Source organism: Anomalospiza imberbis, chromosome 26 (assembly GCF_031753505.1).
Source record: "Anomalospiza imberbis isolate Cuckoo-Finch-1a 21T00152 chromosome 26, ASM3175350v1, whole genome shotgun sequence".
Classification (NCBI taxonomy): Eukaryota; Metazoa; Chordata; class Aves; order Passeriformes; family Viduidae; genus Anomalospiza; species Anomalospiza imberbis.
This window is the reverse complement of record NC_089706.1, coordinates 731,547-755,671: the sequence shown is the minus strand read 5'-3', so window position 1 is coordinate 755,671 and position 24,125 is coordinate 731,547. Positions and strand designations below refer to the sequence as shown.

At 58.9% G+C, this 24,125-nt stretch overlaps 1 protein-coding gene across 1 annotated transcript; it reads right to left on the bottom strand.

Annotated features, from left to right (window-relative positions):
* Positions 1 to 138: 138 nt before the first annotated feature.
* On the bottom strand, positions 139 to 23,717 carry LAMB3 (laminin subunit beta 3). The gene is made up of 23 exons (XM_068173651.1): positions 23,688 to 23,717; positions 23,507 to 23,618; positions 22,280 to 22,434; positions 14,246 to 14,360; positions 14,018 to 14,091; positions 13,736 to 13,915; positions 12,541 to 12,604; positions 12,092 to 12,267; positions 11,391 to 11,514; positions 10,929 to 11,117; positions 10,694 to 10,849; positions 10,035 to 10,234; positions 9,107 to 9,218; positions 8,457 to 8,829; positions 7,786 to 7,946; positions 6,608 to 6,816; positions 5,456 to 5,659; positions 4,735 to 4,879; positions 3,728 to 3,935; positions 2,649 to 2,790; positions 2,337 to 2,513; positions 1,110 to 1,263; positions 139 to 660 (listed from the first exon to the last, which is right to left on the bottom strand). Exons 1-23 carry the CDS (start codon positions 23,715 to 23,717, stop codon positions 524 to 526), a joined length of 3,597 nt encoding a protein of 1,198 aa, XP_068029752.1. The 3' UTR covers positions 139 to 523.
* Positions 23,718 to 24,125: the final 408 nt, after the last annotated feature.

The window sequence follows — 24,125 nt, the reverse complement described above, 5'->3', positions numbered from 1 at the left end:
CTAATTTGCATAAATATAGGTATGTTGTACAGAGGGAGATCAAATTCTCCATTTCTCTGATCTGCTTATTTGAAGGAACATCTCAGAGGGAAGTACTGAAGCCATAGCATGTTTGAAGAATTAACTGCAGCACAGATAAAAAGCTTTAGAAGACCCCACAGGAGGGCTTTAATTTGAACAGTGAAATTCAGCTTAAAGAGCTTGAATGGGCTAAAAGAAGAAAAAGCTAATTTCCCGGTTTATAAAGCCTTCTGGAAATAACAACCTGGGGATGTGTTTATTTGCCATGGGAGCCTGATGTCTCTCCCCCTTTTTCCTCCAACCACTGGACAGCTTTGGCCAGTCCAACCCCCTCCGTGGGGTTGCTCCTTTGGTTCAGTGCAGCTATTTTCCAGAGGTATGGAAAATTAACTTGCTAAAAATAGGGATATTGGGCACAGGAGAGCTCCAGCTGGAAAGTGGGAATGAGTGCAGCAGTCGGTGAGTGCAGAGGAGGCAGCGGTGCCCTGGGCTCGGGGGCTGCTCAGGAGCAGCTCTCGTAGTAGGCAACTTTCCTCTTGATGCTGTCCCGGATCCTTCCCACCTGCTCCTCCAGCCCCGACAGCCGCGACATCCTGGACACCAGAGCCTTGTTGCCTTCCTGAATTTCCGACTCTAAAGCTGAGGAGGGAGGGCAGGGAAGGGAAGGGTTACGTGGTGGGGTTGGGCTGAGCCTCCACCTCACTCCTGCAGGGCTCTGACAGGGCAAGAAAACCAACATCCTGCACTCCCTCTGCTCCCCACCCTCCAAACAACCCCCAGAGCACCACTCCCGTTAGTTCCGAGTGCCAAAAAATGGAAGTGAGTGTGTGGAGGAAAACAGCAGCACAGTGCCACTGCAGGCAGGGCTTCCCTTCATGGTGTCACCCTTGGAAACTCTCGATTTCCTGGCACAGCACCACCAGCTCCAAATCCAAATCCAAATCCACCAGCTCCAAACCAATCCAGCCCAAATCCCACCCTCTCACTGCCCAAAGTGCTCTGTCTCCCTCATGACTCCTTTCCCCCAGAGCACAGCAGTCCCAGCTTTTTCCCAGGGCACGAAGGCACTGAGTTTGTGAGAGCCTTACTTTCCATCCTGAGCACGATGCCCATGGTCTCCTGGAAGAGCGCCTGTGCCTCCCGGCCGATGCTCTGCACCCTCCTGCCCTGCTCCCCCAGCGCCGGGCCCTGCCCCACCCTGCTCTGCAGCTCCGAGTACAGCTCCTTCACCTGGGCAAAAGCCTGGGGAGAGCAAACAAACACTGCAGGCAACATCCAGCAGGCTGGGCACCAGGGGCATTTCCAGTGTTGGATCTTGTTTGGAAATGAAATGGATACTGCACCAGAGCTTTGTCTCTGTCACCAAATGTGTGCCAGTTTGTGATGCACCCAAACACCGACAGACAGCTCCACAAGCTGCTCTGCCTCAGGCAGGACAGACCAGAAATGAGTTCCCAGCAAAGGGCTTTAGGACTGGGGATGGCTCTGGAGAGGTTCAGCAGCTGGGTGATGCTGTGGTGTGACAGCTCAGCAGCCACAACCCGCACAGGAAGGTGTCCCAGGGCACAGCTGGCTGTGCTGTGCTGTGCTGGCAGCGGGCACACCCTGAGCTGGTACCTGCTGGGCCCTGCTGTGAGCCCGTACCTGCTGGTACCTGCAGTGCCCTGCTGAGAGCCAGTACCTGCTGGGCACTGCTGTGAGCTGGTACCTGCTGTGAGCCCGTACCTGCTGGGCACTGCTGTGAGCTGGTACCTACTGTGAGCCCGTACCTGCTGGGCACTGCTGTGAGCTGGTACCTGCTGTGAGCCCGTACCTGCTGGGCACTGCTGTGAGCTGGTACCTGCTGTGAGCCCGTACCTGCTGGGCACTGCTGTGAGCTGGTACCTGCTGTGAGCCAGTACCTGCTGGGCACTGCTGTGAGCTGGTACCTGCTGTGAGCCCGTACCTGCTGGGCACTGCTGGTACCTGCTGTGAGCCCGTACCTGCTGGGCACTGCTGGTACCTGCTGTGAGCCCGTACCTGCTGGGCACTGCTGGTACCTGCTGTGAGCCCGTACCTGCTGGGCACTGCTGGTACCTGCTGTGAGCCCGTACCTGCTGGGCACTGCTGGTACCTGCTGTGAGCCCGTACCTGCTGGGCACTGCTGGTACCTGCTGTGAGCCCGTACCTGCTGGGCACTGCTGGTACCTGCTGTGAGCCCGTACCTGCTGGGCACTGCTGGTACCTGCTGTGAGCCCGTACCTGCTGGGCACTGCTGGTACCTGCTGTGAGCCCGTACCTGCTGGGCACTGCTGGTACCTGCTGTGAGCCCATACCTGCTGGGCCCTGCTGGCCTGCTGTGCCGCTGTCCCCGCCGTGTCCCGCGTGTCCCCGGCCCGCAGGCGGTTCTGCTCAGCGCTGTGCTGCAGCTGCGAGAGCCGCCCGGCCAGCCCGGCCAGCCCGGCCCCCATGGCCACCAGGTTCTTCTCGGCCGGCCCGAGGACAGCCTCGATCTGCGGGCAGAGGGAGCCCCGTCAGGAGGGGAGCCACATCCAAAGCCCCTCCGTGTGCCAGCTCTGCTGGCTGAAGGACACAGACGGGCTCAGGGACTCAGGATGGTTCCTGGGAGGCTGCCGGGCATCCCTCACCTCCTCCACGCGCTCCCGGATGAAGCGCAGCGAGGAGCCCGAGCCCCTGAGGGCTCCCTGGGCCTCCAGTAGCACCGTGTTGGCTCGCTGCAGGTTCCCCAGCACCTCCTCCACGCTGCCCTCCACGGCATTTGCCCGGTTCCTGGGGAAAGGTGGGAAGCAGGCAGGGGCAGGAGTGAGTGTGGATAAGGGCTCAGACTGGGAGTCGAGGTCACAGAGGTAAAATCAGGGAGCTTGGGAAGCAGGAGAGGATTGCTACTGGGAATGTCACAATGTCCCACCCCCAAAACCCACACATCTGCGCTCCAGCAGGTTTCCTTGTGAGAGGAACATCAGTTCTGCTTCACAGCCTCAAGCAGAGGAGACAAACTAAGAAGGGGAGAGAAATGCCTTCCTTCAAACTAGACAGCAACGTTGAACAGTTTTCTGCTCACAGTGGGACTGCTCAGGCCCGGTGACAGAGCTCTGGAGAAAGCCAGGCTCCCCTGTCTCATCACTTGCAGCAGGTTAAGCAGGTGTCAGGCACTGCCAAGGAGTTTACAGATTTATCCTGCTGACCTTCTCGCTGGGGTATTGCTGCAAGTCAACTTGTGACAAAGCAGATGCTCCAAATTGGCAAGGACACCCTGTAATTACATTTTAAGGGACTGTGGAATAATCGTCCCAACTTTCACCCAGAAAACAAATAGCCCATTAACTCTCCCCATGCTCTCTTGTGCAATTAGGATGTAGGTCACCAATATCAACTAATACCAGGGCAACGCTGTCATCTCCCAGCACAGGCTCTCGAGATAAGAGAAAAGCCTCCACTGCTTTCCATAAAGCCCTTCCTGTCCTGGTATCTATAACAGGATCTATTCTGGGGAGATTTATTCACACTGGGGCCCCAGGGAGGTGTCTGGAGATTGCAGACTCATTCTTTTAGGCGCTGGATGGACACAGAAGATCCCAGCCTAAAACTTCAGATTGTGCAAGTCAGGACAGCTCGGGCAGAGCAAGATTTGAACCCAGCTGAGAACCACCAGTTCCACCCCAGCCAAGGGACCCTCAGCTGGCAACGGCCTTGAACCCCCACCGACCTGGCCTGCTCTGCCTCCTGCTGCAGCCTCTTGGCCCTGGCGATGTCCTCGGCCGTCTGGGCAAGGATGTCCTCGGGGCACTGCAGCTCCGTCGCCAGCTTTTGGATCTCGGTCATTCTCCTCCGGACTGCAGCAGCATCCGTGGGGAGACGCAGGGAGAGAACTGACTCACTGATTTCCTGGATGGAGGCAGGATCCGTGTCCTTGTCTGCAGAGCCAGCACACAGACAGCATCAGGGAAGGTGGGAGTGCAGACTCAAGGGAGGAGGAGGGCAGACACCCATGCATGTTTCACACGCATCTACTCATTCCTGACAGCTGCCAGGATCCCTTCTGAACTCTTCTCCTTGAATTCCATGCACTTCTCATTCACACCAGCAAAACTTTCAGGAAAGAGCTGAAATGATACCTTGAATTTGGGAACACTAACACCATGGCTGAGCCCAGAGCAGTCAGGCAGCCCTCACTGAGCAGATTAGGGTGTGTTTCAAGACAAGCCTTTTTTCATTTCACAAATAAAATTAATAAATCAGAAGCAGGCAGAGCCCAAGGGACATTAGCCCAGTGATTAGCTCAGAAATATCTTCACCCATCATTAACACCAGGCAGCACCAAATGACCTGATTTTCTTATTCAGCTAATGCTCAGGAGGCTCATTATGTTATTACAATCTGTCTGTGAACAATAAGTCATCCTATCAGTTTGTAGGACAAGGAATCCTCATCTGATTAACAGCCTGCTCCAGAGAAGGGTCATCTGTCTGTCCGTGTGCATCAGTGAGCGTGGCCAGAGAACCTCTGTGCATCAGGTCACTGCTGGCTGCAAATCCCCATCCCCGGAGCATCCAGGGAACACCTGGACGTGGCACGCAGTGCTCTGGGCTGGTGACAAGGCGGGGATCGGGCACAGCTGGGACTGCGACCACAGAGGTCTGTTCCAAGCCCAGTGATTCTCTGACCACTCCAAACAGCGGCTGTGCCATGCCCGCCCAGCCGTGCCAGAGGTACCTGCCAGGAAGCCCCGCAGCCGCTGCAGGAGCTGCCGCGCGCGCCGCACGTCGCCCTGGAGCTGCGTCCTGCTCGCCCCCAGCTGCTCCGCCAGCCGCCGCGTGCTGCTCTGGATCTGAGTCGCCGACAGCTCTGTCACCTGAATCTGCACACAGCAACAGCCTGCTGGGGCCTCTGCTCCATCCCGAGTCCACAGCCCTGCCCCAGCACGGGGCTATTCCCTGTTCTCTCTGTGCCACAGCTTTAAAGGGCTGTCAAGGTTTAAGACTGAGGCAAAGGTAGCTCTCAAAGAGGGACAGCACCATTCAGCTTTTAAAAACACCTTTGAAATGCATTTTGAATCACTTTGAAACCTCTCTTCCTCTTTGCAAGGCACAGAAAGAAGCTGCAAGAGCCCTAACCCATGAACTCTCTCTGGTTGTATCAAATGCATCAAACCTGCAGAATCCGAGAGTTTTCCATATTCCCAGCCCTTCTGCCGTACTGACCCCAACCCAGGAGGGAGAGAGGCTTCCTTGTGCTGTGCCCAGTGCCACTCACGTGCCTTCAGCTGGGGAGGCAGGACCCACACACACAGCAGGGAGCCTCCCACTCCAAAATTCCTGGATTTCTGAAGCTGCCCAAGGGTTAAGCCTCAAGCAGAGTTTGAGGTGGGTATTCCTCACTCTCTGCTGTGGTAAGCAGAGGTCCGAGTTGGGGGACGGGCAGTGCCCACACTCACCATCTGTGCCGTGTCGCGGAGCCGGGCGCTCAGACTGCCAAACTCCTTGGCTGCTCGCCCAGCTGCAGCCAGGGCCCCGCTGGCCAGCGGGAAGAGGCCGTGGCAGGGCCGGCCAGCCCCACAGACAGAGCTGTTGTCCCGAGGGCACAGCAGCCCCTGGCAGCGGGCAGGGGTGCACGGCTCCACTCGGGCCCCTCCGCACACCTGGGCAGGGAGAGAAGAGCTGGGGTTGGGCAGCGCCCGGCTGGACACACCTCGGTGCCCGCGGGGAGGCAAACACAGCCCCACAGGGATGGCACACCCTGCCGAGGGAGCTGGGACCTGCTGAGCCCCTGCTGCAGGAGCTGTTTGGGCACGGGAGGGAGCCCAGCAGGTTGGCAGTGACACAGGTGGCACAACCCAAAGCGCTGGAGATGTGCCAGTCAGAGAAGGGCAGCCAGAGCTGGATGCCCCCACCTGAGCCAGTGACACCTGGTCAGCATGGCATCACCAGCCCGAGCTGCAGCAGAAACAGCAGCAAAGCAGGAGCCAAGCCCCAGTGGCTCACGATGAGTAACAGCACATCTGTGTGGAGCAAACCTCTGTGTAGAACAACCCCTCTGCCCTGTTCGCTTTGGGGGAGAGCTGCACGAGGAGCCCCTGAGAGCAGCAGCAGTTCTAACTCTGGCATCTGGCAGAGTTGCCCCCAGGCTCACACTGCAGCAGGGCACGTGCCCAGCCAGGCCAGGCTAGTGGCTCAGAACGTGCTGGTGCCCCCAGCAGCAGAGAGGGGAGGCTGGTGGTCTCCACAGCAACCGACACCGAAATGGGTCTCCATGGCAATAACAAAGCAGTGAAGGAGAAATAAGAGAAATAAGAGAAACCTCATCCAGAAATTAAGGGGGCCTTGGAGATACAAGAAGTGCACCAGAGAGTCCCTGGAGGGAAAAGGACAGGCTGGGAGGGGGTGGAGGGCAGTGCTGTGGGATCTGTGATCCCTGGCAGGGGATGCTCAGCTGAGTCTCCAGCTGAGTCTGTCTGGACAGAGGCTTTGTCCTGCCATGCCTGGGGAGAGGTGCAGGGCTGCAGGGTGAGACTCCTGAGCTCTGCAGGGCCCCCTTGAAAACCAACCACAGCCCGTGGGCAAGTTAGAAACCCACTTTGCATCTTCACCTGGTTGATGACAGGGGTCAGGTCGGGGGCCGAGGCCAGCTCGCCCTTCAGGGCCAGCAGCTTGGCCGTGTCCCCAGCCAGGTCCCCCTGCAGCCCCGCGGCGCTCCGGCGGCTCTCCCTGGCCTGGGCCAGCAGCCCCGGGGCCCCCGCGGCCAGGCTGCTGGCACTGCTGGAGCTCTGGTAGGCAGAGCGGATGGTCTGGAAGGCTCCTGTGGGAATCAAGGCGATAAAAGGCACAAATGACTCACAAATGCAGCACGGCCCTCGGGGAGGCACTGCCTCTGCCCTGCGCTGGATTCCTGCACCGGAGAGGGTGCAGGGATTAGTCACCAAGGCATCACCAAAAACTCCTGCTAGCTCCAAACACCTTCCAGCCATTCCCTCAGCGAGCTCGAGGTCTCCTGAAGGACTGAACTCAGGGCTGGGCTTAAAAGGCTGAAACTAAACTGAAGCCAGCCAAGGCCCACACGCTGATCCTGAGCTTTGGCAGGGCAGGACAGATTTCAGAGCCTCCTCCCAGCTCCCGAGCAGCACCATCATTCCCCTCCAGCACGGGCTGGAAGGAGGGTGGCCAGGACACGGAGCTCTGAGCAGACAGAGAGGTGCAGAGTGAACTGTCCTGGTGCCACTGGGCACGGTTGGCATGTCCCCGAGCTGTGTGCTGTGGCAGGGAGGGGACAGCAGTGAGGCACTGGGAGAGAAGGAGCTGGAGCAGGACTCATGGCAGCAACCACCAGCATCGTCACAGGGCTTAATTAGCTCTTCTCCTCCCCAGTGCCTGACAGCCGCCTGGCTCTCTTCCCCACCCTCCATCCCTTCCATCTGTGCTCAGCCTCCATTCCCTGGTGCCTCATGGATTCAGTGACACTCTCCCAGCACGGCTGTCCCCTTGCCACCCCTCCCTGGCAGCAGAGATTGTGCTGGTGGGGAACAGGAGCACAGAACGAGCTGCCAGCCCCAAAACACCAGAGCAAATCCCCCAGCAGGGTGAAAGCCCCGGTCATGGGCCAGGCTGTGTGGGAAGCACGCCCTCACTGGAGAGATGTGTTTGCTGTTCTGAGGCTGACAGCAGGTTAAAATCCTCTTCTCATCCACCCAGCCAGGGGAAACCCCAGGCAGTCAGGCCGAGGTAAATTAATGACTGCAAATTAAGAGATGTTGCAGCTGCAGAGCTGTACCTGACAGGTCCGTGCTGCGGCTGCTCTCAAACTGGGTCTTCTTGCTCTGGTACTGGGACTTGGTGACAAACAAGCTGCTGTTGAGGGCTTCGAGCTCCCTCAACAGAGAGGCAGTGTCATCCAGGAAATGAAGGTTGGGATTTATGCCTCGGACCTGCTCCCTGGGAGAGAAAAAAGAACAAAACGTGAATTAGGTAGAGACCAAAGCAGACAGAGAGCAGGGCTGAGAGGGCCACCTGTGCTGGGGCACTGCAGCACCTGGCAAAGGGGCACTTCTGAGCCCAGAGACAGCCGAGGACACGGCAGGGTCTCGCAGGATTGCAGAGAGGGGAGCTGGGCTGCAGCCCCTCCACAGCAGGGCCGTGCCCACGCAGGAACCAGGAATGCTGGATGTGCTCTGAGAGTGCCACCACGGAGCCCTGAGAGTGCCACCACACAGGCTGCCCATGCTCCTCCTGCCTTGGGGATGTTGTGCACGGGACAGGCACGCGTGGAAGGGGGACAGGCACGTGTGGAAGCGCTGCTCTGCTGCTTCCCTGCTCCCCTCGTGAGCAGAGCCAGGCATGGCAGGGACAGAAACAAAGCAGAACCCATGCAAGCACCTCATGGAGACACCCCAGCAGCTCCTCGTGGATCAGGGATGTGCCCCACGGGCAGCACCTGTCCCTCACCTGATGGCAGCGAGCGCGCTGCCCGCCTGGGCCAGGCCCTGCTGTGTGCCAGCGGGGTGGCCGAGGATGCCCAGTGCCTGCGGCAGGTTGCCCTGTGCTTGTGAGATGCGGGGGCCGAGCTGGGAGCCCCCCGTGCCCGCGGGCAGCCGCGCTGTGGCGTTGGCCAGCCCGGCCTGGCGCTGGCGCAGGCGCTCGATGTCCCCGTCGTAGGTGTGGAAGCAGGGGTGGCACGGCTGGCAGCCGGGCTGGGAGCTGCAGTGGCCCCGCTGGCACCGGTCACAGCGGGGCCCGGTGACACCGGCGCGGCACAGGCACCGGCCCGTGGCCTGGTCACAGCCCGCCTCCTCCGTGCCCTGGAAGTCGCAGTCACACTCTGGGACAGGAAAGGTGGAGGGAGAGAGAGGTGGTGGTGAATGACTTTATGTCTGTATAAAATATACCCTTAATTAGAGCTAATGACTCCCAGCCCGGGCTGACATCCATCCCCTCCTGCTGGGGGAACGGGAAGAGCCCCCAGGCCCAGGAGCTGGCACAGCCCCAGAGACCACAGGGCCGGCCCAGGGTGGCCCAGGACTCGCCCAAGGCTGCTGGGAGGGCACTGGTGGATAAATCTGTGCTCTCAGCCAGGCAGCACCAAGGCAAAGCAGTACCTGTGCACCCTCCCTGTGCATCCCTGTAGTGCCGAGGTGGGCACTGCTGCTGCCCCACGGCCGAGCACGTCTGTCCTGTGAAGCCATCCCTGCACGGGCACTGTCCTGTGAACTGAGAGGGCAGCACGTCAGGGACACCTGGCAGAGCTCTCCCCCAGCTGCTCTTGGCCACCAAAACCGCCCATGGACCATTTCCTCCTCTCAGTCTGCGCCCAGGCTGTGCCCAAGGTGCCCGTGCCAGGCTGCAGCTCGGGCACAGGATGCAAACAGGCTCCAAAGAGCCCCTGCACCACCAGGAGGGTGCTCAGCCTTGTTTCAAAAACAAAGCAATCGCCCACGAGCAGCTGCTTTGCCATCTCAGGTCTCCTCCCCACGCTGAGCTCATTTGGAACCTATCTTAGGCTCTTAGAATTTGTCATGGTTTGGGGTTTTTTACATTTAACTTTAATTTTCCCAGTTGCCTCTTAAGCCTGAAGTGGCATGCATGCTTTTCAATGACAAATGAGCATAATTAACTTCCCTCGCCTGGATGAAGATGTCTTATTAGGACTTCCTTGATAAATATCAGGCTTGTTAAAGTGACTTAATCTTGCCTCAATAATTACCACTTTCTTTCATTTTCCTGAATAGTCTGTCGTGGTGTTTTCTAAGAATTAGGAGAAGGAAAATAGGAGTGGGATGCAGTGGGGAACACAGAGCTCTTTTTGTGAAGGTTCCTATGGATGGGACAGGACAAAGGAGCCACCCAGCAGGTGGGTTTGATGCTCTGACAGGTCCCCAGTGAGGGGACACAGAGCCATGGCAGTGACACCCTGGTCCGTGCAGCTCGAGCCACCGCAGCAACTGGAAAGGAGAGAAGAGCAAGCACCGGGAAAGGGAAAGGACAGGCTGCTGCAGGAAGAGGAGGCTGCCAGCAGGCTGGGGGTACCTGGTTGCAGTGGGGGCTGCGGGAGCCGCGGGGGTGGCAGGCACAGGGCCGGCAGCCCTGCCCGCTGCCCAGGCCCCAGTGCCCGGCCGCGCACTGCCCGCAGTCGCTGCCCACCACGCCGGGCAGGCAGAAGCAGCTCCCGGTGTCACCGTCACAGGGCACGGTGTCCTGCCGTGTCCCCAAGGCATTGCAGGTGCACCCTGCAACAGGGAGGAGCCGGGTGGAGCAGCCTCGGGAGGAGCCCGCAGCCAGCCGAGGGGGGCTCTCCTCTCTCCCTTCCCACCCGAGCTCAGGAGATCTGCCCCTCGCTCCGACAGCATCCCCCAAACGCTGCAGCAGGGGCTGGAGCCCGAGGGCCTCAGTGTCCCCCAGCCCGGGGGGACACAGCAGTGCCCCGACCCACAGCTCTGCCCGCTCTGCGTGGCATCACCCCCTGAGCCCTGGGGGCACTGAGGACACAGCTGCACTCCCCAGACCCCGCCTGCCCTGTGCTTTTTGCCAAAAGTACACCTGAAACCACCCCCAGCCTGAACCAGGGGCTTTTATAGACCTTTACAGAAGGGGCCCTTGGCTGAAAACCCCAAAGCAAAGCTGGGCAGGACCCGGCTCCCTTTCAGAGGGGGCACCCCAGGGGCAGGGGGGTGTCCAGGGGTACTCACTGCGGCACCCAGCGGGGTTGGCACCGGCCAGCTGGGCAAAGCCTGGCTTGCAGAGGTGGCAGCGGTCCCCCTGCACGTTGTCCTTGCAGACACAGCGCCCTGTGCCCGGGTCACAGACAGAGCCGGGCACGGTGCCCTCCGGGTCACACTCACAGGCTGCAAACGGGCCAGAAACATCCCAGCTGAGGGGGCAGCTCCTGGGGAAGGTGCTGCGGGGCTCTGGGGGGGCACTCACGCAGACAGGCCTCGGGGTGGCTCAGCTCCCGCCGCGGGTTGCGGAAATAGTTGGTTTTGCAGCGCTCGCAGTTGTTGCCCTCGGTGTTGTGCTGGCAGCTGTCACACACCCCCCCGCTGGCCCCGCCGCTGGCCTGGTACACCTCGGGGTCAAAGTGGCACGAGGACGCGTGACCATTGCAGTCGCATCCTAAAAAATCCCAGAAAACGGCTCAGTTGGAACTGGCACTGTGCAAACCTCTCCGGCAGCAGCGGCGGAGGCACTAGAGGGTGCCCAGGGCTCCGGTGTGACACAGTGACACCTGTGACATCCCCACAGTGGCACCAGGGGCTGGGCACTGCTGCAGCCCATGAGAGGCAAAGGTGCCGAGACCCCGTGTCACCACCAGCCCCACAGAGCCCCAGGACGGGGCAGGGAGCTGCTGCTGGGCAGGACTGGGGGCGGGGGAAGCACTGGCCGTACGCTGGCACGCGTGGGGGTCGCTGTCCTCGGCGGGGGCCCAGGGCCGGGCGTTGAACAGGGCAGCGCAGCGCTCGCAGTGCAGCCCGGCCGTGTTGTGCTGGCACACGCAGTGACCGGGGACCTGCTGCACGGACACGGCGTGACCCTTGGTGGCAGCAGCTCAGCACGGAGCCTCACCCTCCTGCTGCCTCTCAGCTCATGCCCATCGAAGAGCCTCCCACAGCCCATTTCTGGTCACTGTGGCCAAGGTGTCCTGAGGAGTACCCCAGGCAGGCAGTGGAGCCATCCTGGCGGTGTCCAGGTGCCTGGCAGCCCATGGCAGAGCCATCCCAGTGGTGTCCAGGCCCCTGGCAGCCCATGGCAGAGCCATCCCAGTGGTGTCCAGGCCCCTGGCAGCCCATGGCAGAGCCATCCCAGTGGTGTCCAGGTGCCTGGCAGCCCATGGCAGAGCCATCCCGGCAGTGTCCAGGTGCCTGGCAGCCCATGGCAGAGCCATCCTGGTGGTGTCCAGGTGCCTGGCAGCCCATGGCAGAGCCATCCCAGTGGTGTCCAGGCCCCTGGCAGCCCATGGCAGAGCCATCCCGGCAGTGTCCAGGTGCCTGGCAGCCCATGGCAGAGCCATCCCGGCAGTGTCCAGGTGCCTGGCAGCCCATGGCAGAGCCATCCCGGCAGTGTCCAGGTGCCTGGCAGCCCGAGCTCACCATGCTGTGCTGGTCCCCCGTGGGGCCGCAGCGCTCGGCGTGGCCGTGGCAGAAGCAGCTCCCCAGCACCTGCATCTCCGTCACGGCGTAGAAGGTGCTGGGCGAGTGGTAGCCCTGGCGTGGGATGTGGGGCAGCTCCGTGAAGTTGATGCGCAGGTTGGTGAAGGGCCCCAGCTCTGCTGGGGAGAGGGGACGGCTGTGAGGGGCAGCAGGTGCCCAGCAGAAGCTTCTTGCAGTTGGTGGGGAGGGCTTGGAGCAAGGGAAGGAGGAAGTGGCACAAAGAGAAGCAGCTGAGCCATCAGCAAAGAACAAATGCTGCTCCTTGGCAGCCCAGAGGTGCAGCTCAGGGTCCCCCAGGGGTTACCCCAGCTCAGAATTTCCCAGCACTGCAGGGAGAAGCACGAGGAGCCTCATTCCCCTCTCAGCTCTGGGGGAGGCCCATCACTTACTCCCGATGGCCTGGCTGTAAGAGGAGCTGATTGTAGACCCAAGGTCTTGGACACTGAATTTCACCTTAGAGGGAAAGAAAACAGGTTAAAAATCAGGAAACTCGAGCTGCTCTCTGCTCCTGCTCTGGGCACTGTGTGCTCTGGACTTGCCTCTGCACAACGTCACTAAACACAGGGACAGCGTTTAGAGCTGCAGAGGACTTTGCAGGAAGTCCAGCACAGCACCTGCCTGTCACAGAGCAGCAAAGGTGTTCCTGCAGGACAGCAGGAATCTTCCCAAGGGCTGCCCTCAGCGCTGCTGGGTGCCACAGGCCCCACCCCTCACCAGCTGTACCAGGCTCCCATCCCCACCCTCACCAGGTGTACCAGGCTCCCATCCCCACCCTCACCAGCTGTACCAGGCTCCCATCCCCACCCTCACCAGCTGTACCAGGCTCCCATCCCTCCCACCCCTCACCAGCTGTACCAGGCTCCCATCCCACCCCTCACCAGGTGTACCAGGCTCCCATCCCCACCCTCACCAGCTGTACCAGGCTCCCATCCCTTCCACCCCTCACCAGCTGTACCAGGCTCCCATCCCCACCCTCACCAGGAGTACCAGGCTCCCATCCCCACCCTCACCAGCTGTACCAGGCTCCCATCCCTTCCACCCCTCACCAGCTGTACCAGGCTCCCATCCCTCCCACCCCTCACCAGCTGTACCAGGCTCCCATCCCCACCCTCACCAGCTGTACCAGGCTCCCATCCCCACCCTCACCAGCTGTACCAGGCTCCCATCCCTCCCACCCCTCACCAGCTGTACCAGGCTCCCATCCCCACCCTCACCAGGTGTACCAGGCTCCCATCCCCACCCTCACCAGCTGTACCAGGCTCCCATCCCTTCCACCCCTCACCAGGTGTACCAGGCTCCCATCCCTCCCACCCCTCACCAGCTGTACCAGGCTCCCATCCCCACCCTCACCAGCTGTACCAGGCTCCCATCCCCACCCTCACCAGGTGTACCAGGCTCCCATCCCCACCCTCACCAGCTGTACCAGGCTCCCATCCCTTCCACCCCTCACCAGCTGTACCAGGCTCCCATCCCCACCCTCACCAGCTGTACCAGGCTCCCATCCCCACCCTGTGTCCCTGCAGCATCACCCACCCCAACCCCGGGGCCACAGTGGGGTCCCTGCCATGAACCCCCAGTCCCTACCGTGCCCCCGTGCACGGGGTGCCCCTGCAGCTCCTGGCACCGGGGGTCCTGCCAGCCCTCGGGGGGCCCGCGGGGCACGCGGGGGAAGGCGGCGGCGCAGTCGGAGGCCAGGTACTGCAGCACCTGCCACGTCCTGCCAGCGTCCAGCGAGCGCTCGATCAGCATCGCTGCGGGCGGCGACTGCGGGCAGGGACAGAAACACGGGCTGGCACCAGGGCTGGCACCGGGGCTGGCACCACGGGGTAGCACCTGGCGAGCAGGGGAGCTCCCACAGACACCCACCCTGAAGTGCAGCACGACGCTGTCCAGCTGGAACGGCTGCTCCAGGTCCAGCTGCAGGGACACGCGCTGCACGCCTGCGGGCACAGAGAGCAGCGTCACAGGGACACTCTGGGGACAATGACCTTTCCTCTTTTCCTCCCCATCCACGGGGCTCAGCACCATTCCCTCTTCCCCTCGGGGGGGTTGTCGGCAGCAGTTTGTGGCCGGGGTGACCCCGGTGGCCCTCACCGTTCTGGGACTGCCACCAGCGCGCGCGGCCGGCCGAGGACAGCACGTTCTCCACGCGGTGCCCGCTGTGGCTGTGCGGCAGCCTCGAGTCACACCTGCAGCATTTCATGCTCCACTGCAAGGAAAGGACAGCGGCAGTGAAGTGACCAGCCCAGCAGCCCCTGGAAAGGCATCAGGGGTGGGGAGGAGAGGCAGGGTGGGTTCATTAGGGACCAAGGAGCATCAGTTCAGCTAGGGCGAGCTGAAGGACCACAATCAGGGAGACTGACAACACTCAGGCCTCAAGTGCTCCCCTCCACACCTTGTTGAAAACCATAGCTCAAGGTTTTATGGACCAAAAACTAAACCCAAAATGCTTTCGACTAACACAGATTTTTGGTGAACCACCAAAATTGTGGTTTTTAAAGCAACCTCCCTGTTTTCCACGATGCCAACACTTGATAGAAAGCCCTTTGCAGCCTTTCAAGACTGGTTTGCCCTTTCCACACAGCCGAGGGGCTGGCTGGTGAACAGAAGGGCCTTGCTCTCCTATCCAAGGGCTCGGGCACTGCCCGGCCCCAAGGGCTCTCCCCCGGGAGCAGAGCAGGAGCGAGCAGTGGGTGAGAAGCCAGGGGGTGGAAGTCGAGTGGCTCAAAGTTCAGCCCTTCACTTGAGCAAGTCATGCAAGGAGTAAACAGGGGCTGAGCATGGGGAACGTGGGGACGGGAGAAAAGCGTACCGCGGGAGCAAATAATACCCAAATTGTCACTAAACAACGCTCCCTGCAGCCACCACCAGCCACCACCGCGGGGCTCCTGAGCCGGCTCAGACATGGGCAGAAAGCAGCAGGGAAGAGACTGAGCAAGAGCCAGGAGCGGGGAAGGGCTGGACAGCAGCCAAGGCACGGGGTGGGCGAGTGGGTTGGGCGAGGACCAGCAGGAAACTGGGATGGAGACACCCAGGTGAGGCCAAGCTGGGAAGGGCAGGGCCCAGGGGGATGAGAAGTTAGGAGATGGGGAATTAATTAGGAGATGGGGAATTAATTAGGAGATGGGGAATTAGGAGATGGTGCCAGAGCCCAGAGCAGCATCTTAGGGGGACATGAGGAGACCCCAACTGAAGCACTTGGAGTGGAGCCAAGGACTTCAGACACTGGGAGGGGAAAGATGCTGCTCAGGGCATGAAATGAAGGGCTCAGCACCTCCAGCCTGGTGGAAAACAGGTTATCCAGGGAAACTGAGGCTGCCCCAGCCCTGGAAATGCCCAAGGCCAGGCTGGATGGGGCATGGAGCACGCTGGGACAGTGGAAGGTGTCCCATGACAGGGCACTGGAACTACATCATCTCCTCCAACACAAACCTTCTGAGAGTCTGAGCTGTCAGTGGCCTGAGCAGCAGAGGAGCCTTCCAAATGGAGCAGTGGGACATGCCTGTCACACTGACACGTCTGTCACACTGACACGCCTGTCACACTGACACGCCTGTCACACTGTCACGTCTGCCACACTGACACGTCCCAGAGGGATTAGGGAGGATGGAGCAGAGCGTGCCAGAGATGGCAGGAGCCGGCCCTGATGGCTCAGAAATGTCACCCTGGGTGCAGAGGGGGTCTGGGTCTGGCAGGGGCACAGCTGGCACGGGGAAGGCAATGAGATACCCTCTGCAAGGCTGGCAGGGGCTGCAGCAGCTTCAGGTGACTCCAGAAGCACGGGCATGCTGGGACCCCAGAGGGGAATCAGCTTTCAGGGTCTGAGCAGGGCCGTGGGGTGACAAGTGACAAGCAGCGCTGCACAGCCACCCCTGTGCTAAAACCTTCCACAGGATGCTCCCGACAGAGGAGCCAAATCCAACCCAAACCCTAACAGGGCCCTTCACAGGGCTGGGGAAGGGACAGGTCTGGGCTCGGGAGGGCAGCAGGGTGGCAGCCACTGGGCCACGGTGACACCACAATTAATGGTTTCTCCTTTAAAAACTAATTTGTGGTTTACAAAAATTAATCTGTGGTTTCATTCCTAACACAGCCCAGACCTGAGTCTGCTCTGTCCCAGGCCTGGGAACCCTTCCCCAGCTGGGTGCACAGTGAGATCCTCACTTGTGACCCATCTATTTCCTTATTTTCCACAATCTTTATGTCCTCTGCCTATAAATACCCCACCACAGGAGTTGGCAAACTACAATATTTGTAACAATATCACAAAGTAAGCAAACATAGCACTGAAAAGATATAATCATGCCATTTCCCTGGCTCTCCCAGTGAGAATCGCAAATCATTTAATCAGGACTAGGCAGAACTCATTTCAGATAATGGCCACGAGCAGCAAATTGTCAGGGAGCTGCAGGAATTATCCACAGAAATAATCTAGTGAACAATTGCCAGCGGTGATTAAACTTCCCACCAGTCCTGACTGTGCTTAGCAAAGGAGAAAGGGAGGTTTTCTGCAAGGGGAAAGGTTAATCTCGGCTAAATTATTCATTAGGAGTGACTCGTGCATACTTATGAGATCATTCATACAGCCAGGGACACCGGTGCTCTCCAGCAGCCACAGTGCAGCTGCAGCCCCACTCAAACGTGGTGCTAAGTCAAAATGAAGCTTCAACAGTGTGAGAAAACCCTTCCCAGGCAGCCCAGGGCTGTGCTGGCTGCAAACATCTCCTTTTTTTTTTTTTTTTTTTTTTTTTTGCCCCTCAGTTTTTAAATCAAGACTAAAATTAACACTGGAAACCAAATTCATTTCACATCCTCGGAGTAAGTTGTGAAACCCCGGTATTGCACAAGAGCAGGATTTGCTCTGACCAACTGTGACTATGTGTCTCAAAGTTCCTTGGGACAGAGGCAATTACCAAAAATGACGGCCCAAAACGAGGAGAGATTTACCAGCACGTACCTTTTCCCAGCTCCTTCCCATTTCTCCTTTTTTAGCCAGGATCAGCGGGTCCCTGGGAGCTGGCCAGGAGCACACGGGGCTGCAGCACTGCGTGCTCCATGGCAGGGGAGGTTTGGGGGCTCAGCCACCCCGGGGGCTCCCAGCACGGCCTCCCCTCCCTGCCAGAGCTGTGCTGGGCAGGGGTGGGGGCTGGCAGGGCCATTTCAGGGAGGTAAAAGAGGCTCTGGGTCTGCAAGGAAATCACCTCTCGCCCTCTGTGCCTCCAAGCTGCTCCAGTCACCCAAAATATGGGTTATGGAGGCTCTGGGATTAAGGGAAATTCGTTCCAGAGTTTTGAAAGATAATTCACAGCATGGTTGTGTGAGAGGGAAAGCTACTATGCTCAGAATAAATAGAGTCATATCTCAGAAATAAATGGAAGGGGGGAAAAGTCCACAAAGAACAACTTGAAATGCCCGAGCGTGACAGGTCTGCAGGTCTGTGCTGCTCTTCTCCTGCCCTGGCCTTGTGACCCAGCTCCTGAGCAGCCTCCCTGCTCAAGCAGGGGCAGCAAACCTCACACAATTTAACCTGATGGCCCCTGACCAAAGTAATTTCAGGAGCTCCTGCTGCCATTTTAACATGAGCAGAGAGCCCTTGAAATAAAAACCTCCTGGCACAGGAGCACAGCCCAAAATAGACTGCACTTATTCATCAGCAGAAAGGGAAGCTGGGCTGTGCAGCCGTGGAGCACAGACCTCTCCTAGCTGTGGGGCCTCGGGGCTCCCACCTCTGACCCGCCTGGTGGCAGGGAGAGAGCACTGTGCCAGTCAGGCTCCTGGCACCAGCCCCCCACCAGGCAGCTCTTGCACAACCCGTATTCCTTAGGGACAGCAATTTCCATTCCAATTCTATCTGGGAATGCTCTGGAAAGCAGTGGGAATTTATACATACACAGGGATTTAGGGTTATTAAACAGTGGGGCGGCCAGCAAGGTTACCTGGGGGACAAAGGCACCTGCAAAGCCAGGTTATGTAATTCCCTATTCCAGCCCCTTTTCTGCAGGACAGTCCTCTATTCCAGCACTGTTATCTGCAGGACGTGGCTGTGCCAGGCTCCTGGAGCAGGGCTCGTTGTGCCTGGGAAGAAATCCATTCCTTTGCCATGGGAAAAGGCAGCAGAAGTTCCCATGGCTCTGACATCATGGTTAAACTTCCCAGTGAGCAACTGGTATTCCCTAAACTGGACTGGGATTCAGTTTGGGAACACAGGTCTATCACAGAACCATGGAGTTGATCACTGAGTGCAGTTCCCAGCCCCACACAGGACGCCCCAAAATCCCAGCCTGAACCTGAGATTCTCTTTGCCATGACATCGGTGTCACTTCGGCTGGTTGGAAATGACACTGAAAATGAGCTCCGAGGTTATGCTCAAATCCCAGAGAGAGGGCTCTGCCCCCAGCTTGGTTTTACCCCAGATTCAGAGGGGGCAGCAGGGATGGGGTAAAGGCACGAGTTGGACAAACATCCCAGGGATGAGGTTTAAGGAAATGAAGTTCCTTTCCCTCACTGAAAAGCAAGCATGTGGGTGCTGTTTTCCTCACCCCATCTGTTCTCACATCAGCAAAACTTCATCTAAAATCTGCCAGGATGATTTGACAGGCTGCAAAGCCCAAAGTGCACCAGCTTATCCCACACCCCACATGGGTCCTGCTGCCTCTGAGATGTCTCCCAGCATGTGTCAGTCTGCAGCCGCGAGGCCAAAAAGATGGGATGCAGAGAAGGGAGGAGGGAACAATCATGGGAAACAGGCTTTTCCTTCGGCAGGCAGGGGCACATCCCTGCAGCAGAGAGCAGGGCGTGCCTGAATGCCGGAGTGAGATGAGCGCTGAGCAGCAGCCTGTGCTTGCTGCATTACCTTGAACCCCTCATGAACACAGACTGTGCCGGGCAAACCCCCGACTGGACAAAGAAAAACCCAAACCAGAGCCATGCTTTGCTCCACCCACAGTTATTTGGTGGCTCTGTGGATGCACTGTTCCTGTGCAAAGCTTGCTGTGCCTGTGAAGGAAGGTGAGCTGGGAGGCACAGCTCGCCCTGTTCCAGCGTGCTGGGGTGGGCTGCCAGCTCCCTGAGGGACTCGGGCAGGTGCAAGCACCAGGCAGCTCCAGTCCTGTCTGGCACTTCCCTCCTGGCAGACACTGGCCGGTATTTTTGGAAGCAGCCAAAGAGGAGTCGGTGCTGAGGCTCCAGAGCTGCTGCGGAGCAGCCCTGCCAGGCAGCTGCCACCATCCATCAGCAGGAGGGACCCCTGTGCTGTGCCAGCAGCTCCAGCGGGCTCACATCTCCCTCCCAGGCTCCCACAGGGACCCGGTTCCTCTGGAACATCTCAATCCTCTCAATCCTGGAGATTGTCACCGTGAGATCCGTGTCACCGTGACAACAGAGCTGCTAAAGGGGACTGCCCTCCCTCCACATCCACCACGTGCCCACAAAGATCAGGTGAGACAGGCAGGAAATCCCCTGCCAACAACATTTAAATATCAAAAGTCTCCCAGGGCTGGAGGGTGAGGAGTCACAGTCACTGCCCCAGCCTGCTCCAGGAGCAGCAGCACAGGGACACAGCTCTGCTCCTGCCTCCTCTCCTGTTCTCTGGCACGAGATCTCACAAGGATGCTCAGGGTGTCTGTGAAAGCCGCTCTGTGCCCCTGCAGGTACCAGTGAGGGCTGCTCCTCAGTGCTGTGCATACGTTTCTATTTACATCTGTATCAGATAGAGTTCATTTCTTCTATTCTATAGGTAAAGGCAGTGCCAGCTGAGGCTTGAACCACACAGCCCACCACACCGAGCCTTTCCTCAGCACCTGCCAGACTCCAAACCCAGCCTGACTTCTTTATTTTCCCGGTTTATTTCCAGTCTCCCTGCACGGAGCGCTTTCCAGCGGGGCCATTGGCCCGGCTGCCCCACCTCCCGGCCCTGCCCTGCTCCCTGCCCGGGCTATAAATGGCAATACCGAGTGTCCTGCTTGGATTTCACCGGGCTGAGCCCCGGCCAGGCATGGAGCAATCAGGAGTGCAAAGAATAAAGGTTAGAGGGATCTGGAGCTGGGGCAGACAATGGAGCAGAGGCTGCACTTGATCAGTGACCACCAGAGTTGCAAAAGAGGGCCCTGGGGCTGGCAGGGAGCAGCCAGGCAGCGCTGGCAGCCCCGGGCACTGCAGCAACCCCTCGTCCCATGCCCTCTGCTGAGCTTGCAAAACCACCGCCAGATTTGTACCTATTTGGCAACTGAACAAGAGCAAAAACCAAAAAAGAGTCCTAGGAGTCTATAAATTAAACATGCTTGCTTTTTATAGGATGGGAATAGGGAAATCGAGTTCAGTTTTGTTTAAATTAGGGAAGTAGAGAAAAGGAGGGGAAAATTAGGAAATGCTGAACCCATGGGGATTTCTCCCAAGTTAAGAGTTGGTCTAATCAAAGCTCCATCAGCAATTGCAGCTGCAGAACGGAAATCGGGGAATTTGCTATCCGTAACTGAATCTCTCATTTCAATAAAGGAAAGGAGCAAAATGTCAGGAAGAGAAGAGCCCATTCCCAGAGCCAGAACTGGAGAATCCAACTCAACATCATGTTAACTGTTCCCTATCCCCTCTGACCCTGGTGCTTGTAAGGCAAGGGACATGAAAACCAAATAGTTTTGAGATTTGTGGCCTGGAAGAGACAACTGCAGCCCTGCTCCCTGCCTTCCTCCAGGAGGCCTCCCTCCCTAACCCTGCAGCCAGCAGGTCACTCCTGTCCAGGTGCAGCACAGCCAGCAGAGATGTCCAGGCCCCACTTCAAAGATTACAAATGATGCAGAGGATCACAGTGATGCCCTTTGAAAGAGCTCCCAGGGTCAGGCAAAGGGGGCACCCAGCCCATTCCAGGTGCTGTTGGGATGTGCAGGTTAATCAAGGTTTTGTCGTCACTCACTTCCCAAGCACAAGGCCCCCATGCCTCCTTTTCAAACAGTCACTGCCAAAAGTCATTGTTAAATGAAGATTTCAGAGGCACATTTTTGAGCAATTTTCCTCATCTCTAAGCAGAAATTTGGAAGGAAAAACTAATTAAGCCACAGGAAGCAGTAGGGGTTTATTTGTGTGGTGAGCACAAATCCTGATCCCTGAGAGCAGCAGAAAAGCTCCAGAAAAAGGGAGTGGAGGAAATGCCTGACTGTGACTGTGAGCCTGGAAAAGAACCTGAGGGAGGAGAGATGCTGCAGCCAGCCCAGCATGAGGAGGATCCGGTGCTCACACCCCTCTGGGCTGGGAGCTGCCCCCTCCCTGAGCTCAGGGATGAGTGGAAATCTCTCCAGCCCAGCCAGGACACCACTGGCTCCACAACAAATCTGCTCACAGCCACATCTTGGCCTCCAGTTTACAGAGGAATTAAACCAGAAGGCTGACTCACTGGAGCTGGGCTTCGGTGCAGAAAACACTGCCCCACTGGAGAGCTGCCACTCCTTTCCTCTGGAGCATCTCTTCCAAAACCCTTTCTGCCTGTCCTGCACTGAACCCTCGGGGCTCCTCCCAAGGCACTTACGGGGTTAACAGCAGCCACAGAAGGGCTGTAGGAAGTGCTCACAGCAGGGACACATCACCCCTGCAGCTCCCAGCTCTGTGCTCGGCAGATTTATCCCTAGACTGTGTCTCTGACTCGGTGGCGGAGTGGGAATCTGCAGCTGGATGAAGCGTTATCCCCCCAGCAGATCTCCTGCCCGCACAAAGCAGGGATTGGAAACAACTTCAGCAGTTTTTCCAAGCCCTTGTGAAGGACCTGGAATGTTCCCATTTATGACAAGCAAAATACAAGTTCAGTTTATAACTAAAATGTCCGGGGACAGGAGGGTTTGGGATGCTTTGCCCACACTGCTCCATGCCAGAACTTTGCTGCCCGTGCCCTGGCACTGCCTTTGTGCCCAGCTCATCCATGGGGATGGCAGAGAGGGGCTCCAGGGGACACTGCATGGCTGGGAGGGGACAATCCCAGCATCATGGAATGGTTAGGGTTGGAAAGGACCTTAAAGCTCATCCCATTCGGGACAGCTCCCACTCCCAGCTCAGAGCCCCCCCCAGGCTGGACACATCCCTGCCGCGGGGGGAGGATGGGGTGGAGGAAGGCTCAGGGAGGTTGGGGTGCGGGGTGAGCTGTACCTGCCCGTGGGGTGTGCAGTACGTCTCGGGCTTGCTGAGGCCGCAGGTGGAGGAGGCTGTCAGGTGAGGGGCCCGGCCCAGCAGCAGGTCCCCGGGGGGAGGGTAGCAGGCTCCCTGGGAACAGGCTCTCTGCGCTGCCAGGAGCCGCGGGGCAGCTGCAATGTGGGAAGAGGGGTCAGGGCTGGTGTCAGGGGGCACAGACACCAACCAGCCCCACAGCACGGGCAGCTGCTTGCTGCACCAAAGCAGCCGCGAGGCCATGCTTGGCACAACCTTCCCACAAAGAGAAGGGTGTTTCGCCCTGAGGTACCTTTATTTTTAAATAAGAGTGCTTTGTACTAAGAGTTACTTCCAAAACACTTCCTTGCCCTGGCCCCAGCTTTCGGGCTGCAGGGACGCTCTGTGCCTTTCCCCATCGAACTGAGCAGCCCTGGAGGTGTCCCTTGGCCCCAGAGTCAGCCCTGGTTGGTGTCCCCTGGTCCCAGAGCCATCCCTGGAGGTGTCCCCTGGTCCCAGAGCCAGCCCTGCAGCTCAGGACAGAGAGCAGCCTCCTGCCACCCCCAGCGCTACAATCAGGCTCTGCTGCTGCTGACACACAGCTCCCACCCGCAGCGCTGCTCTTCAGTCAGCTGGGCCCCTGCTCCTTGGGGAGCACGGTGTGAGCCTTACCCAGCAGCACAAGCACTGCCCACGGCCACAGCTGGCAGCGAGGCTCCATTCCGCCCCGGACACACCTGGGGAAGAGTTTGCAGCAAGACTGAAAAGAGCAGAAAATATCAGTTCAAAAGCTCAGTCCAGGTCCTCCTTCCTTCTCACTTCACAGGGAGATAGTTTTAATTAATCTACACAGAATAGCGTGGGGAAAAAATCAAGAATGATGAAGAGGAAAATCAGATGCTGAAACTGAATTTGCCTCAATGCAATGAGCCCCTGCCCCAGCCCCGCTGGTGCCGGGCAGGATGGGGCCTGGAGGGGATGGAGCATGCACACACACCCGTGCAGCCCCCAGGCACCCCTCCCAGGCCCTCTCTGTGCCCCAGCCCCACCCTTCACGTCCAGAGTCAATCCCAGATCCAGACTCGCGCGGTGGCCCGAAGTCACATTCCAGGAAAAGGAGAAATCCATAAAAACCTCCTGTGAGTGTCTCCTGCAGGGAAAGGAGCCCCGTGGGCCAGCCCAGGGGAGGAAATGCTGCCAGCACACACCCGCAGCAAACAGGAACCTCACCTGGCCTGTCCCCCGCGCTGTCCCCGCGTCCCCCGGCAGCCGCGAGAGCTCCGAGCGCCGGCCGATCCTCGCGGGCTTTTAACGCGCCCTGCCTCACCTGCAGAGAAGGTGCCTGTGGGTGCAGTGATGACAAAGGAGTGATTCAGGGATCCCCAGACATCCACACCCTGTGAGCGCATACCTCCGGCGGCTCCCGGGCGGGCACCGCCATCGGCCGGGCAGCGGCAGCTGCTCCGCGGGCAGCGGCGGGGACGAGCCCGGCCGGGCTCCATCTAACCCGCCCAGGGCTGCGCTGGAGCCTGGAGCCGGCTCCTGGAGCCGCGGCCGGGCTCAGCAGCGCAGAGCTCGCCCACCCTCCCTCCCGGGCAGGGGCTGCACGCTGAGCTCACACCGGCTGGCAGGGCAGCGCCGCTCTCAGCACCTCAGCCCCAGCGATCAAATACCAATGGCAACAGCAGCACACCTGTATTGTTATTGCACTGCGGCAGCAGAGTCAGAAACTTCTCAACAGCTCTTTGAAGCGAGGACTGTTGAGCGAAGGCGGCTGAGAGTGCAGCCACCACCCCCCAGCGCTGCCCACGCGCTGAATTTCAGCTAAAACTGGTTTTCATCCTGAGCA

What these genes read in the sequence shown, in the direction of transcription:
- LAMB3 (XM_068173651.1), bottom strand. Translation starts at nt 23,717, where the DNA reads ATGGCGGTGCCCGCCCGGGAGCCGCCGGAG. An exon ending in ACTGCACACCCCACGGGCAG is followed by an intron (nt 14,361 to 22,279) that starts GTACAGCTCACC and finishes CTTTCCTTGCAG; the next exon opens with TGGAGCATGAAATGCTGCAG. An exon ending in CCACCCCGAGGCCTGTCTGC is followed by an intron (nt 10,850 to 10,928) that starts GTGAGTGCCCCC and finishes GCCCGTTTGCAG; the next exon opens with CCTGTGAGTGTGACCCGGAG.